Source organism: Engraulis encrasicolus, chromosome 18 (genome assembly GCF_034702125.1).
Source record: "Engraulis encrasicolus isolate BLACKSEA-1 chromosome 18, IST_EnEncr_1.0, whole genome shotgun sequence".
Taxonomy (NCBI): Eukaryota; Metazoa; Chordata; class Actinopteri; order Clupeiformes; family Engraulidae; genus Engraulis; species Engraulis encrasicolus.
Genome location: NC_085874.1, coordinates 45829271 through 45843659, shown reverse-complemented (window position 1 = coordinate 45843659; position 14389 = coordinate 45829271). Strand labels below are relative to the sequence as shown.

Genomic DNA, 14389 nt, shown 5'->3' with positions numbered 1-14389 from the left:
CTAAATCAGGCGAACAAGACGAAAACAGGTCTCAAGTGGTAACCTCACCAGCTGTTCTAGCCCATTTTTGAGGTGCCAATTTTACCCCCGCTCATTGCCACACCCACCATAGGGAACCCAGTAGACATGCAGTTCCTCTTAGTGGTGTCAACAATGATCGATTCGGCGATCCGAATCAATGCGGGGCATGGATGATCCAGAATCGATCCGGCAAGTTCCAGAATCGATCTGGCAATTTTTTTAAGTTTCAATTACTTCCATGGATATTTCGGGAGCAAATGAATGTTAAATTAGATAAAAGCACTTCAAAACATTGCAAGACAGATACAGACTGATACAGAAAACAGCCAATAAATTGTTGCTCAGTATCTGACTACTTGTATTGCCTCATCATGACTGATTAAACATTTGCTTTGCTTTCAGTAGAAATGTAATTCATTGCAATGCATTGTAGAATTGGATCGGATCGGATCGCATAGAATCGAATCGCTACCTCCTGAATCGTGATCTAATCGGATTGTGAGGGCAGTGCCGATCCACACCACTAGTTCCTTTACTACTGTTTTTGGGCCGACCAGAACTGTGCCAGTGCCGGTGCTTGCATCCGTTACATTCAACAGTAAAGTGCTTACCTTCGAACCATCCACGTTCATACTGGGCTCTGAACCTTTCCTGCACGTGAATTTGTTGCTGACGTCCGCATTGTCGTCATGGTTGGCGGAGAAAAGTATTTTTCAGTTTGCGAACAATGGGTGCTTGGAACAATGGGTGCAAATAAAGGTAAGCTATAGCCTATTTGTTGATCCTGGAAGAGTTCAGACAGTTTGAGGATGTACACAGTTCATCCTCTTCCACATCTGCGGGCTGTCAAATAGGGACTGGGAAACAATTGCTTTGCTCACCTGGCTTTGCTAGTATACCTGCATCATCAGATGAAACTTTTTAGTGAATCCCAGAGGCTCCCTTCTCTTTTCCTTCATTTTCTGTCCTCCTCCTTTGCAATAAGATATGTTGGCAAATTCCACACACACTAGTTGAAGCAGAATGAGACCGCAGATTTTTTCTTCTTTCGTAATGGAAGACAAAACCATTTGTGCATTGGGGGTGGTTGGGGGTTCTTTATACCTTTCTGGACCAGACAGACAAAATATCTATAGCATACTTATTGAGTGCAGACATAGCACATTCCTCCCTCCCTCAAACCGAATTATTTTGAAACAAAATGAAATAATTTATCGCAACTTCATATGGACCCAGTTGTGGGCCCCTTCATTCCTGGGCCTGGGACAATGTACCTGTTTGTCTCCCCCTGTCGATGGACCTGTCAGCACGTTTCTCAGTCAGTCGGCTTGAATGCACCATAACTGGGGACCATACCAGCCATCCTACTACCCATACAAATTGGTAAGCTTCCCAGCCAGGCTTTGCCGATGACATTGCTCTACTCTCACATACCCACCAACAGATGCAGGAGAAAACTCAACTTCTTGAAAAAACAGCAGCAGGACTGGGGCTCAAAATAAATGTAGGAAAAACCAAAATAATGCGAATCAACAACAAAAACACCAGTCCTATAAACATAAGAGGCAGTCCACTAGAAGAGGTAGACCAATTCACATACCTGGGAAGTGTTATCGCAGTGGATGGAGGAACAGAGGAAGATGTGAAAGCAAGAATAGGGAAGGCAAGGACAGCATTCAACATATTAAACAAAATCTGGAAAACCAAAAACATTTCACTCAACACCAAACTCAAAATCTTCAACTCCAACGTCAAAACAGTGCTGCTATATGGATCAGAAACCTGGAGGACCACCAAACACATCACAAATAAACTGCAGACCTTCACCAACCACTGCCTAAGACGTATCCTCAAGATCTTCTGGCCCAACCGCATCAGTAACACCAGCCTGTGGGAACGTACCAAACAAGAACCTATTGATATACAGCTCATGAGGAGGAAGTGGAGCTGGATTTGACATACCCTGAGGAAGAACAACACAGCTATAACTAAACAACCCACAAGGCAAGAGAAGAACAACTGGAGAAGAAGCACAGAGCAGGATGTAAAGAAGAGGGGACTGTCGTGGAAACAGCTGGAAAAAATGGCCCAAGACAGACGAGGGTGGAAGCTCTTCATCAATGGCCTATGTTCCGAAAGGAATGTAAAGGCCTAAGTAAGTAAGTAAGCTTCCCAGCCAAGCTGATCCCCCTGATCTCCTGGGCTGCGTTTCCCAAACGGTTTTGATTCCTCAATGTTTAAGAATACAAACCCATTATGCATCTTGTAAATGTCCATCAATCAGTGCCTGTTTCCTGATGCTTGGAAAAAAGATGTGATAACACCTATTTTCAAAGCCAGGGAGTTTACTGACGTGGCAAACTACAGGCCATAAGTATACTCCCTATTATCTCTAAGGTAGCTGAGAGGGTTGTCACACAAGAAATCACCAACCACCTTCATTTGTGCCATGCTCCACATGAATGCAATGCAATTTGGGTTCAGGACAAATAATTCCACAGACACGGCTCTTTGCTACTTTGTGGAAGAATTGAAATCCAAGGTAGATAAGGGTGGAGTAGTTGGAGCAATTTTCCTGGACTTGAAAAAAGCTTTTGACACTGTAAATCACAACGTTTTAGCTTCTAAATGGTCTTCTCACAACATTTCTGTCAACACAGCTAAATGATTTACTTTATATCTATCAAGTAGGAAAAACTGGACCAGAATTAATGATGCACTCTTCACTGAAAATACATGTTCAATGTCCCTGTTAAATTATTATTACATTACATTACATTGCATTTGGCAGACGCTTTATAACCAAAGCGACTTTCAAAAGAGGACATAATCAAGCCAACATCACAAGCAAATACAAAGTGCACAGGAGATATACAGAACAACAAGTGCAGTTGCAAAGAGGGGTTAGTTAGTTTTTTTGTATTTTTTTTTTGTATAAAGAGTAAATAACGAGTACATACACACACAAACACACACACACAAACTAAACTAAACTAAACATCATGTCAGGAGTCTGCCCTGGGGCAAGGCCAGTTCAAGCATTAGTCTAGTAGATTCTCTCGAAAGAGGAATGTCTTTAGTTGTTTCTTGAAAGCTGCAAGAGATGTGCTCAGTCTTGCTGCCTCTGGGAGACTGTTCCACCACTTGGGTACCACAATGGAGAACAATCTTGACTGGGAGTACCTAGAGCGACTGGATGGCAGAGCCAGACGGCTTGTGCTGGATGAGCGCAGTTCTCTTCCAGTAACATAAGGCATTAGTAGGTCCTTCAGATAAGCTGGGGCCGTTCCTGTGATGGTTTTGTAGGCAAGGGTCAATGCCTTGTGCTTGATCCGGGCGGCGATCGGTAACCAGTGCAACTCAATAAATAGAGGAGTAACATGGGTCCTTTTGGGTTGATTGAAAATCAACCGTGCCGCCGCATTCTGGATCATCTGCAGAGGCTTTAGCGCACAAGCAGGTAGACCTGTCATGAGTGAGTTGCAGTAGTCAACGCGGGACAGGACTGTGGCCTGGACCAGTCGTTGTGTAGAATATTGTGTCAGCACAGGTCTGATATTCCGTACGTTGGACATCTGGATTCGACAGGTCCGGGTGACCGAGTTGATGTAGTTGGAGCATGACAGCTCATCATCAATCATGACGCCGAGGTTTTTGGCGACTTTGTTTGGGGTCACGATGGTGGAGCCTATCTTGAGGTTGATGTTGTGACTTGAGGTCATTTCCTGATCATTTGCATTTATCTCTTCCACTAATTTCCTGCCCCCCATTTCACTATGCGAACGGGATAAAAGCCCGAAACCATCTCAAAAAGAATGCTATAAGAATAAATAATATTGTAATACAGGTATATTGTCACATTTTGCATTTAATGTAAGTTGATCACAATGGGCCTATCAAAATATTGTTTCATTTAAAAACATGTTTTCCACCAGGGCTTCTGAAGCAGATTGATGCAGGTGGAGATGAGATCGTGGTAGGAGTGAATTCCCACGACCATATCTATTGTCTGAATAAAGGCTCTTCAATACAACCATGTAGGGAGAAGTCAGAGTGGACTCAAATCCCTGGTGGCCTGAAGTACTACAGTTGTGGCCCTATCAGCTGCTGGGGAGTAAACAGCAAAGACCAAATCTACATTAAGAAGGTAAGATTACCGCTGCATACTGTGAATAAAATTATTGAATCACCTTATCAAAGTTGACCTAACTGAAAGAAAGGCCACACAGGAAACATTTAGGTAACATTCAAAATCTACGAGCAGATTTTATTGCTTAGCGGCCGGAGAAGTTACTGCGTGGAGACGGGAAGTATTCCACCCAGCAAATTCTAAAGTGGATACAAAAGGCAACCCTATTTAAAGATTTCCCTCTCCACAGTCCATGGCGTGAGCTTCTTCTGTGCACGTGGGGTCCCACATGGCCAGATGCTGTCCATTGTCTTGTTGTCCAGCGTATGCAATTTCATATTTCGTTGTTCAGCAGCCTTGTGACCACGCAAATTAGATGCACATGTCTCCAATATTGAGTGTCCCGTGGCCCATTACAGAAAAGCTTACACACAAGAATATGTCATAAGACTTCCCGATCCAAACCATAAGAATAAAATGAGAATATAATATAGAAATAGTAGAAGATTAAGAAAACTAAGATGAGGTTATATTTCCATAATAAGATGTGCAGTGAATCTTTTCACACATACTTTTATGGGCCAGACACAGTCTGTGCGAAGGTGGTTTTGAAGGCCAGTGTGGGTCGTGGCCACCAGGCTAAGTTGGTCTGGCCCCTTGGGGCCTCTGGCCCCCTGGGCCTGGGCCCGGTAGGCTCATGTATTAATCCACCCCTGGTGATGACATGTTATGGTTGTGACAGTAGCATTGTCCAAATTTAACCAATTAACATATTTAAGATAAAAAAGTAAATTTACAGGAGCTGAAGGTTTGAAAATGGGTCGTCAGTAATGTAGATGACATTATGCATGCCTGAAATTACTGTCTTTTATAAAATATCTGACAATGGTGAAGAATCTAGAAAATAATGGTAAATATTGTTCTAAACTCACTGTTTGCAGTTCTGTAGAATTATTTCAATGTTTTCTTCCATGTAATGGCGATATTATTCAATTCCATCACTGAGATTTCCATTCAGATGACGCGTAGGACAGCAGGTTTCATTTTAATCTTTTTTTCTACCTCAACTTACAGGATATGTTTTTCTGCACAATGTACGTGTGTTTTTTTCCCTTGACTTTGTCCTGTCTTAATGTCTGTTGTGTATGTGGATTTTGTGATGTCCATTATGTGTACTATGCGTATTATGTGTAAGTTACTTCACGCTCGGAATCAATAAAATTACTCTACTTAACTGTACTTTTACTTTTACTGTAGAGTTAAGGTGTTTTGATGACTTTTGTGGAAGCTGAATTGTCTGTCTGTCTGTCTGTCTGTCTGTCTGTCTGCAGGGGGTAACTCCCGAGGCCTGTGGTGGAGTGGGTGACTGGCAGCGTATTGGTGGAGCCCTGTCCATGATAGAGGTGGGACAGGACGGATCTGTCTATGGCGTGAATTCCGGGGGAAATGTTTACCTCAGGTTAGTGTTATTCATGTGTATGCTTTTCTGACATGTCAGCAGTGTCATTTTAATCTACGCTGGCAACTGTACTGTATGTTTTTAGACTTGTCTTCTTTGTGTACTGTTGTAATTTTCTGAATGTCCAAGTTTTTGTTCTATGGCTCCTAAACTCAATTAAAAAAAAAAAAAAGGTTTAAATGGATTCATTCATTCATTCATTCATTCATTCATTCATTCATTCATTCATTCATTCATTCATTCATTCATATATTGTGTTGACAGCATAAAGTGTGGCTAATTGTGTATATCGTTTTACAATTGTAGGACTGGCATCACTACCGACCAGCCTGAAGGGACAGGCTGGACTCACATCAATTTCTTCAAGGGTCAAGCTAAACATGTGTCCTTTGACTTGGGGCACCTCTGGATCATCTTGAAGAATGACCAGATCCATGACTGCACTGATTTTTCTTAGCACACAATTGAACAATAATGTGTTTAACTGAATCTCACATCATATGTTTTAACAATAACATGTTCAGTGTGGTTTCAAACATTGACATCCATTAACTATCTTGAATTGTCATTGTCATGTATCACACATTACGAGATGAATGAAGTTACTCTTCTTCTCGACTCAATAAAGCATTTAAAAAGGAAGACATTGTAATGTATCCTATGTCCAGCACATATCTCTGAGCTTCCTTGTAGTGTAATCATCTCTCTCTCTCTCTCTCTCTCTCTCTCTCTCTCTCTCTCTCTCTCTCTCTCTCTCTCTCTCTCTCATATGCACATCTCTATCTCTTCCTCTATTAGGTTAAGGTCAAATGATTGATCAGGCCAGTAAAACCTCTTTTGCAGTAGCCTACTTAACTAATTGCATTACTCTACAAGTGTGTGTGTGTGTGTCTTCTAACAATGGGCCGAAAGCTACCATTCAAAACATCTACTTGCCTACTGTACAAGTTTCAAATTGGCGTGGGCAGGTGAAAATGATCGGGTGCATGGCCTTCACAATGTGCAGAAAAAGAAAGAGTTTCGTGAATTGACGTATTTGCACATGCATATTTAAAAACACGCCTCACTCCTGCAGACAATTACTTCACAGAACGTTACCTCTGAGAGGAGGAACCATGTGTCTTAACATTGCAATACTTTTCTTTGCCTTGCGTTGAAAGGTAGCTGTCCTTGACATCGAGTCAAGTGTATTTTTAAACCAAAATTGCTTTATTTCGTCCCTTGCACTGCAAAAAACGAAAATCTCTACAAGTGTAATATACTTGAATTCAGCATTTTGTTCTCATTACACTTGTTTTTGAATGTATTTTCTTGGTAAGACTGACTATGGTTAAGATTATTTGACTTGTTTCAAGAAAATTCATCTTTTTTATCCTACCTAGATAATAAAACTAGTTCTGAGCAGCTTTCTTCTTAAAATAGAACACATACTGACAGAGTCGCATTAACAATTAGACTGTGAGTACATTTTTACTTGTTTCAAGACAATAAGACAATCCAAATGAACCTGTTTTAAGAACTGGCTCGATCTCACTAAGATATTCTAGCTAATCAACTGTGATAGCATACAAATTAATAGGGCCATTGAGATTTCCATTCATGATTCATAGCTTTGACATTTCTGTTGTCTGTGCAGCATTTGGCATAGCAATTTCATGATTGTAAATCTGTATCCCATCTCAATGTGTCAAACACTTGATATTCACAGCAAAATATACTGTAGATGAATCAATAACACATATAAGTGAAAAGTGAAAGCCCATTGGGAAACTCCAACTCCCATTGTCATTGTGACACAGCACTCCACAGCACACAAGTGAACACTGCACACTGCACACAACGAAATTGCATGTATGCCTCACCCGTGCAAGGGGGCAGCCCTCAGTGGCGCCCCATGGGGAGCAGTGCGGTGGGACGGTACCATGCTCAGGGTACCTCAGTCATGGAGGAGGATGAGGATGGGGTTGGAGCACTGGTTGATTACTCCCCCCACCAACCTGGCGGGTCGGGAGTCGAACCGGCAACCTCTGGGATGCAAGTCTGACGCCCTAGCCGCTCACCCATGACTGCCCTTATATTAAAAAAAATAGGGAGTCCCATTTCTGTGATTATGGTCTTTCCTAATTGTTACCAAGAAACATCCATCTCAGAGATGATATTCAAAAAGTCTAATCTTTGAACTGACATATGCCTCTGACGCCTTGATACCGCTGATGTGTGGCCCAATGCTTTTTCATGAGCAAATATACTGTTTGTTTGATGGGTAGGCTACTTTCGACAATTTTGCTATGATTTTTTTTTTAAAGATTGTTTTTGGTCTTTTTTACAACTTTTTTGTAACTGACAGGACAGTTTGAGAGGTGGACAGGAGGCGAATGGGGAGAGAGATGCGGAGGGGTCGGCAAATGACCCGGACCGGGAATCGAACCCGGGTCGGCCACACGGCAGACGAGTGCCCTACCAGTTGCCCATGGCAGGGCCATTTTGCTTTGATTTACAAGACATTTGCAGACATTTTATAGGCCTAAATTAATTTAGAAATTTAGAATAAAACAAATAATGCTTTGACTCTAACCTCATGCACACGTGTCTCATCAAAGTACCCAGTGTGAAGGTAAATGTTGCATATAATGTTGTTTAGGGGGCATGTTGTTGTTCAGGATGCTGCTTTTTTAAGATGCTGCTCTGTCTCAGTTTTTGTAAAGTTTCCATCATCAGAGCAAAAAAGGTTGTGAGTTATTTCACTTAATTCTATGATAAGATGTATAGCATGGTCCTTGCTGCTGATAAAAACAAAAGTGGAAGTTATAACATCTAGATCAATATGATTTGACAAAATAAAGTGCTTCAATGCACGTTTTATTTCCTGTTGCACAACTGCAACAGTAAGGGCAACAGGTTTTTTTGTGTTCATTTTTAAGGCACACTCAAAAAATGTTTCTGGGTCCTGGTAAATATTAAGAAATATGTATACATACAATTTAATGAATATCATTATAAAATGGAAATCATATAAACACCATTTGAACTGTCCGCGTATGAACTTTAAAACAAATAATCTAGGCCTAAACAAATAATGTATGCACTTGAAAAAAGCTCATAATATTAACTGACATGCACATCACACTCCAGAACAGTAGGTGGCAGTAAGAAATGAATCGCCTATTGTCGAAACACATTTTCATTGACGGTATTTATCTTCTTCCTGCTGGCACCAAGTTGTTACCTTATTGGTACAGAAATATTTTACATAAATCAAAACAATATACGTGAAATTCATGCTGTAATTCAGGTGGGATAACAAACAAAAACACCAATGAGTAAAAGCGGAAATGGAATTACGTCACTTCCATGTTCAATCGTTCAATTGAGGCAATCATTTTCAGCCGGGTAAGTTTCACAATCCGTTTCAATCCTTGTCATCTTTGGCAATATGCTTGTATTAAGACACCATTACAGTCATTTGTGAAGTATACTACGCTATTGTGATGTTTTTGGCGTTTTTGTCTGTATGGAAAGTTAACTGATACGATTGTTAGATCATGCTGTGTGATCTGACAAGCTGTTTGTCTTGCATTCAAATATCCACTCTTAAACAGTAGGCTAGCTTATCTTGTGCAACATCTTCAGGAGTAAAAAAAAAGTTGCCTTAAGGTTTATCCAGTCTGAAGTGTAAATTACCAGCATAATTATTTTAAACATAGTTTAACACCTGCTGCTGTTTAGCTTAGCAGCTAGCTATTGCTCTCTAGCTTGCTATTGCCCTGTAATGCCCCACATGTTACTCAAAATATGTATCTTATTTTTTGTAATGGGCGTCACTATTGGCCAGTCCTGAATATCACCTTTGAAAAGCCATGTTTGCCGATATTGTGAGAAAAGGTTCACCTCTGTTTTTCAACTTGACAGATGGTTGCCCCCTGTGCGAGTGGAAGATGTGACTTTGAAGACAGTCATTGTAAAAGGTAGGATTTATGTCCATGTTCAATTGTTTTTACACTTTACCCTCTGCTTGAACACTTTACTTACACCAAAGCAAAATGAGGATAAACATATATTTTAGCCAATTAAGCTTAGCTGTCATTTTCATGTTGGCATGGTGTCAACAGTTATTTTGTATTGTATAAAACATGGATATGGTGAAAAATATTTTAATTAACTTTTAATTTCACGCTGTCTTAAGTGGCTGTAGTCACGTTATTTACCAATATTTTTAAATGGTGACAATATTCCCCAGTCTAAAAAGTGGTGAAGATGTACCTGACTTGCTTGCCATAGATAACAAGAAGTGGTGTTTCATGCATGGTGTGGAGTTGCTTGAGGATGCAAAATCATTGGTAATCCAACAACATGCGTCAGTCAACATCTATGCAGTGACATAGGCTATTTGATATGGCAGATTATATTTGATTGAGGCTACTCTACTCTCCTTGACCCCTGGTCTCAACTTAGGTTTTACAGGAAGTCAGTCAATGCCATTGTGATGTTAGCCCTCATCTTATCTTGTAATTTCTGTTACATCAACTCCAGCACTCTAATTATGTGTTTTGTCATAGGTGCAAAAGGCTTGTCTAAGATACGCTGGCAGTCTACACCGCATAGCCTGCGTTGCTGACATTGAGTGAAGTAAGTATGGTGGTACATTATGTCATAACAGATAGTATTTAAGTGTTGATGTATGTCTGTCCTGTAGGATGTCTTTGTGGCTTGACCACAGGTGTTGCCCCACCTGCAGGCCCAGAGATAGAAAGACATAGTCACAAGTCACAGGACAGACAGGAAGCACAACACAACTGGGCCTGACAATTTTCTTGTACTGTGTCTTTGGTTAATGCAGAGTTCCTGTGCCTGACATATGCTTGAGGAAGCATCTTGGAGGTTGTCAAGGAGAATGGAGGCATTGCCAGAAGGAAGGTAGGATAACTCATGGCTCCAACAGCTAATGGAAACATTGTGTTTGAGTTGCAAACAATATAATGAAGTTGGGTATCAGGTATTAGAAGGTCAGACATTAGGTGTGGGAGACGCATGGCCCACCTCTAGGTTCACTGACTCTGAATTTTGAACAGTTCTGATTATGATGTTCACAAACTATCTGCACCCCAATAAAGAGAGCACGCGATAAATGGCACCTGCATATCACTGACGAGCACACTATTAAATGCCCCGTATTAGTGGCCATGGTTGTCATTCACTAGACATCAGCATTTTTACATTTAGTGCCATTAAAGCTACATAAAAAGTGTGTGCACAGTGTTAAGCTTTCTGCATTTTCTTTTTCCACCATCAGGACTAGAGTGGCGAAGTGATCCAAAGGCAGACTGCACATCTACGTATATGGTTTGCAAGGAACATCCCGTGCCAGAGACTGTGATACAAGGCATGGAGCTGTACAGTGAACTCGGAGCATCTCTTGTGCATGTGTGATGCTCTTTGGACTCGGTTACCGGTATATACCCTCAATCTCAACTCTGTGGATTTGGATTTACAATTTTAAGTATCCAGATGAACTGAAATATATGTTCTGGTGAATTTGGAAAATATGCCCAAAAGGTTCAATCACTATAAACTACAGTAAATATGTTGGACACTGGCAATCTCAGGTTCTAAGCCATTGTATAAAAGGACAATGCATCACATTTCTATGCATACTTTTCTGTGCTGTTCTCTGATCTGAGTTGATGATTTTTTAGCTCAGCATGGCATTGAGTATCATTGAGGGTTTTTTTTCTAAGCATTTTCTATGCAGATTAAAAGATGAGCACTATAATGAAAGGCGTAATAACGCCTCAGTAGCACTTCATGGACACATTGATATCATAATTGAAAACATTTCTCTCTCCCTCTCCTCCCCCACTTTGGGAAAGAATCAAAGAGTCAAAAGTGCTCCTGTGGGCAGTTAATTCTAAAATGTCCATTCACAAATTACATCTTTTTCATGAATGTCTAAGTAAATAAGTGAGTAAATAGACACATACTGTTCTGTTGAGAGTATGTTTTTCGGCCAGAGATATCTGACTGCATTCAAAATGGTGGATTAACATGCAGAGGACCCCACTATTATTCATTTGCCCAAGCGATTATGACATTACTTAGAATTTGCTGGTGGTTGTAAGCATTCATGAAAAAGATGACATTTCTGAACAGGCCACATAAATTAATGTGGTACAGTACACTGATAATTTCAGGTTTTCTGTTTAATTTCTGTTAAATCATACGATTATATTGTCTAGATTTTGGTGTTTTATTATCGTTTGACTGCATGTTTGTCCAGCTGATGAAATATTAATAAAAGAAATGTTTTGACGTTCTTGTCAAGTATATTTTTCTCATACACCTAAACAAGATATTCATTCTACATGAGAAAATAAGTATTCTAGCTAAGAAAATCAGACTAGTTTTAAGACTTAAAATGAGCTGGAAACAAGTAAATTTGCCTTGTTTTAAGCGTATTGTATGCTTGTTTTGAGCAATAATTTCTTGGATGACATCTAATTCTAAGCAATAATGACTAATAAAGGAGGAGAAATTGCTTAAAATAAGAAAAAAAATCTTAACAAGCAACAGAAAAATAAGATTTTTATACTTGTTTCAAGTGTTTTTCTATGCCTACCACTTAGATATTATTTTCTTGTTTTAAGAATTCTTACCAAGTCCAATTTGCTCGCTGCACTGGCAGATTATTTTGCTCAAAATAAGCAATTTTTCACCTAAAACACTATATTTTTTGCTTATTTTTTTAGAGGGCTTTTTTGCAGTGTGGTAGTTCACTGCATTAGTGGGCTTAACAGGGATATGTTGAGGGCCAAGGGCGCCTGGAGCCGTACGGCCGTACGCACTGTGCGTACCTTCACCAGTGGAGGAAGTTTTTTTTTATTTATTATTTTTTTAAATAAATATTACGCCTATTGTGTCTTCTATGAATGTTGTGACAATGCAACATATTATATGAGAAGAAGCAGCATGAAGCAAATTAAAGAGCAGAGACTATGGTTGGGCACCATTAATTTACAAAGGCAGATAGCCTGCTTTTTGCTTCTGTGCGTAAAACTCGCGCGCTCCTGAAAAAAAGATACAGTAACAAGTTCTAGTTCCATCAGCGGAATTCTAACTTGAGCGACTACCTCCAGTCAGACATAGCCCACAAATTTAAGTGTATTTCTAGTTAGCAAAGACAGCTCTCCATTTCCCACTTGGAATAACACATAGCCTATGTCGTGGCGTCGCTGATGGCAGAAAAATCAAATAACCGAAGTTAATGTCTTGAAAGTGAAAAGTTTCAATCGTAGCCAAAATCCAGTTGTCATGTGGGCTAGGAAGAAGGCATTGGATGGTAGCAGTACAGGTAGGCTAAGCTGTTTCATTAATCACTGAGCCCGCCGCGGCAAATATTATAGGGTACTTTGCATCTGGTGTCATATTTAAAGTATTTTGGTTACCGTTCTGTGTATTGTGGCTTTCTACAGAGACGGTTTTATGAGAGGTACAGAACTTTGCTTTGTAGCCTACTGACAGCTGGTTAGCTATGTGTGCTACGCAAATACATTATGTTCGGGAAAGCATTAGTTCTAAAGTAATTCTGGGTGTTTTCTAATGCTTATTGCGCACGTTTTCCTGTTTGCTGGCATGAACACCATTCTGCGATTTGTGTGTGAGTGCGTCGTCGGTGGTTCTCTTGTGCTCTGTCTCTATTGCGCATTTGTTATCAGCCTGGACTAACATTCAGTGCACTCCCCGGTGGGTTAACAGGCTGATGTAGTCGCTTTCTGTCTTTTCTTGCACAACGTGCCCGGGCTTTTTATGGTCCCAGCTCAGCCATTGTGACGTGAACTTCATTCATCATGCTGCAGCAGACACCTCTGTGCCAACTTTCTACCCGAGTCGAAAAGTATAACGCTTGAAAAGTTGTATGATATGGCGTCTGCCAATCTACTACCAATCCTACTTGTTTCATCCCCATGCACGAGAGAGAACACAAGTGCATGCAGGCCTTCGTAGTAGCATAGTCGGGGAAGTCGCTGCAGTTCAATGTCGCAGTTTAAAAAAAAAAAAAAAGTAACAGTAAGCGTAGGCTATGCATGGCTGCACAAAAAGAAGTGAAACGCCAATATAGCCAAAAGGTTTTCAAAAGGCCAACACCTTGTCAACGTCAACAAGTTACCTTGTTTCCTAGCCTAAAGCAATAAGAAAAATTGACGACTGATAAAGAAAACCACCCCAGACATACTATACTCCAATCCTATGTTTTTTTTTCTCCTCCGGTGTCATCGTCCGCTGTCATTTTTTTTTTTTTTTTTTTGGGGGGGGGGGGGGGGGGTTGTTGGTGCGTACCTTACTGGTCAAGTCTGCAGGCGCCCCTGTTGAGGGCAACATCAGATGCTGACTTGGTGCTGCCCTATAGGCCTACCCAAAATGCTGTGCGCCTCTCAACGGGGAACCTGAAAACAAATATGGCTGCCACCCAAACTACTACCTTAAAATGCTCTTTATTCTGACACTTATGTAGGCCCCCTACTTAGATATTGAGAATCGAAGGGATAAATCATCATTGTAGTATCTAAATATGGGGTCGCTAGTTCTATTCATAGCCTATTTTGCGACTCCGATTGTTTTGCTGTGCAATGTATGCATGTTTTTTTACGTTGACTTTGTCCTGTGTTAATGTCTGTTGTGTGTGCGGATTTTGTGATGTTCATTATGTGTATTATGCGTATTGTAAGCTACTTCACGCCTACTGCTCAGAATCAATAAAGTAAGTCTACGCTACTTAACTGTAACGA

At 40.5% G+C, this 14389-nt stretch overlaps 1 protein-coding gene across 1 annotated transcript; it reads left to right on the top strand.

Annotated features, from left to right (window-relative positions):
- The first annotated feature begins 764 nt into the window (after positions 1 to 764).
- On the top strand, positions 765 to 6241 carry LOC134468264 (fish-egg lectin-like). The gene is made up of 5 exons (XM_063222206.1): positions 765 to 780; positions 1782 to 1919; positions 3900 to 4168; positions 5482 to 5609; positions 5916 to 6241. The coding sequence occupies exons 1-5, from the start codon at positions 765 to 767 to the stop codon at positions 6064 to 6066; spliced, it is 702 nt and encodes a 233-aa protein (XP_063078276.1). The 3' UTR covers positions 6067 to 6241.
- The last annotated feature ends 8148 nt before the right edge of the window (positions 6242 to 14389 follow it).